The sequence below is a fragment of the Rhagoletis zephyria genome, unplaced genomic scaffold (genome assembly GCF_001687245.7).
Source record: "Rhagoletis zephyria isolate East Lansing unplaced genomic scaffold, Rhagoletis_zephyria_1.1 Rzeph_scaffold_00050, whole genome shotgun sequence".
In the NCBI taxonomy this organism is placed as follows: domain Eukaryota; kingdom Metazoa; phylum Arthropoda; class Insecta; order Diptera; family Tephritidae; genus Rhagoletis; species Rhagoletis zephyria.
In genome coordinates this window covers 99,525-100,946 of record NW_016157134.1, presented here as the reverse complement: position 1 = coordinate 100,946, position 1,422 = coordinate 99,525, and the positions used below count along the sequence as shown (strand labels likewise).

Here is a 1,422-nt window from a genome sequence, read left to right as displayed (position 1 = left end):
CTGGGTTGAGTCCATCCGAGATATATGCTCCTTCCAATGACCTAGTAATTTTTTCTATTTCTGCTGTGTATTGATTAGCAGTTTGCTACGTTGTTGGATGTTCAGGAGTTAGCGGTTAAAACTTCTACTGATTCACCCTTTATTTTGTTTTTATCAGTTCTATTGTGTTTTCGGTACTGATAAAATTTCTTTCCATGCCTTTTAGCTTGGTTTTTATCATTGTTATCGCTAAGGCTTCGTGATCATCGTTGATTTGATCAAGTATATCAAGGGCGTCTAGGAAACTGTGTAAGTTCTCCGGCTTACCATCAAACTCTGGTAGCACTGATGAAGCAGTTTTAACAAATTCGACTACAGTTTGCACCATTGTGACGTTTATGATTGGGATGCCTAACGGTTTCTTTTCTTCCACTGATGGAGTTTGGCTCAAGGAAGGTGATGGAATCGGGCTCTGAGCACGTTCTGATAAAATTGAATTGAAATCGATCTGGAGTTTTTCCTCTACTGTGGTTGGTATTGTTACTTCTATATTGTGTCTAGCTAAAGAAGATACCAACTTATCTCGTACGGCGAAGANTCTGATAAAATTGAATTGAAATCGATCCGGATTTTTTCCTCTACTGTGGTTGGTATTGTTACTTCTATATTGTGTCTAGCTAAAGAAGATACCAACTTATCTCGTACGGCGAAGAAAAATTGGCGGACTTCTTTCTGGTGTTCTTTGGTAAGTATACGGTCTGTTGTATTGATCACCTGTCTTATTCTTTTTAGAGCTTTTAAAATTATGTTCAAATGCTTTACTACTGTTTCTATTTTTATAGTAGCGTTTTTATTTATGCATTTGTACGACTTACTAGCTTTTGTTTTTTCTTGAGATAATACGTCGTATATTTCTTGCCATTGGTTCATTTCTTGGAATATCGAATTTTTTGTTTAGACGCGTTGTTGTACCGTGTTCAATTGTCTCAGTTTATTCTTTATATAATTTTTTAATAGAATTGCAATTGCGACAAATAAAAATGTAGTTACGCATGTGAAAATAGATAACCATTTATCTGAGATTTCTTCTTTGTTTTCTATACTGAGTTTTGGTTCATACCTGACCAGTTTATTTTCAGCGTTTTTCTCTCCAGAATTTTCCTTACCGACTTCGTATCCTGCTATTCCTATTAGGATACCGTGTAATACGGTTTTCCACCATGCCATTTTCAAAAAGAAAATTAAAGTCGTTATGTGTATATTTTTATTTATTTATTTACTGAAAAGAATCTCTTACAATTTAATTTAATCCTCATTAGGGAATACCATCCTCATCATCCTACATGTTTCTTCTTCTCTAGTTGTAGGCATCATCTAAAGTAGGTTCCCTAGTCATACCTATTAGACTCCATAAGCTAATTCTCTCTCTCTCTAACTTTTAAA

General features: G+C 34.8%; 1 protein-coding gene across 1 annotated transcript; it reads right to left on the bottom strand.

The window, feature by feature from the left end:
* Positions 1-89: 89 nt before the first annotated feature.
* Positions 90-1,422, bottom strand: LOC108368398 (uncharacterized). The gene is made up of 2 exons (XM_017623255.1): positions 670-1,422; positions 90-553 (listed from the first exon to the last, which is right to left on the bottom strand). Exons 1-2 carry the CDS (start codon positions 907-909, stop codon positions 140-142), a joined length of 654 nt encoding a protein of 217 aa, XP_017478744.1. The 5' UTR covers positions 910-1,422; the 3' UTR covers positions 90-139.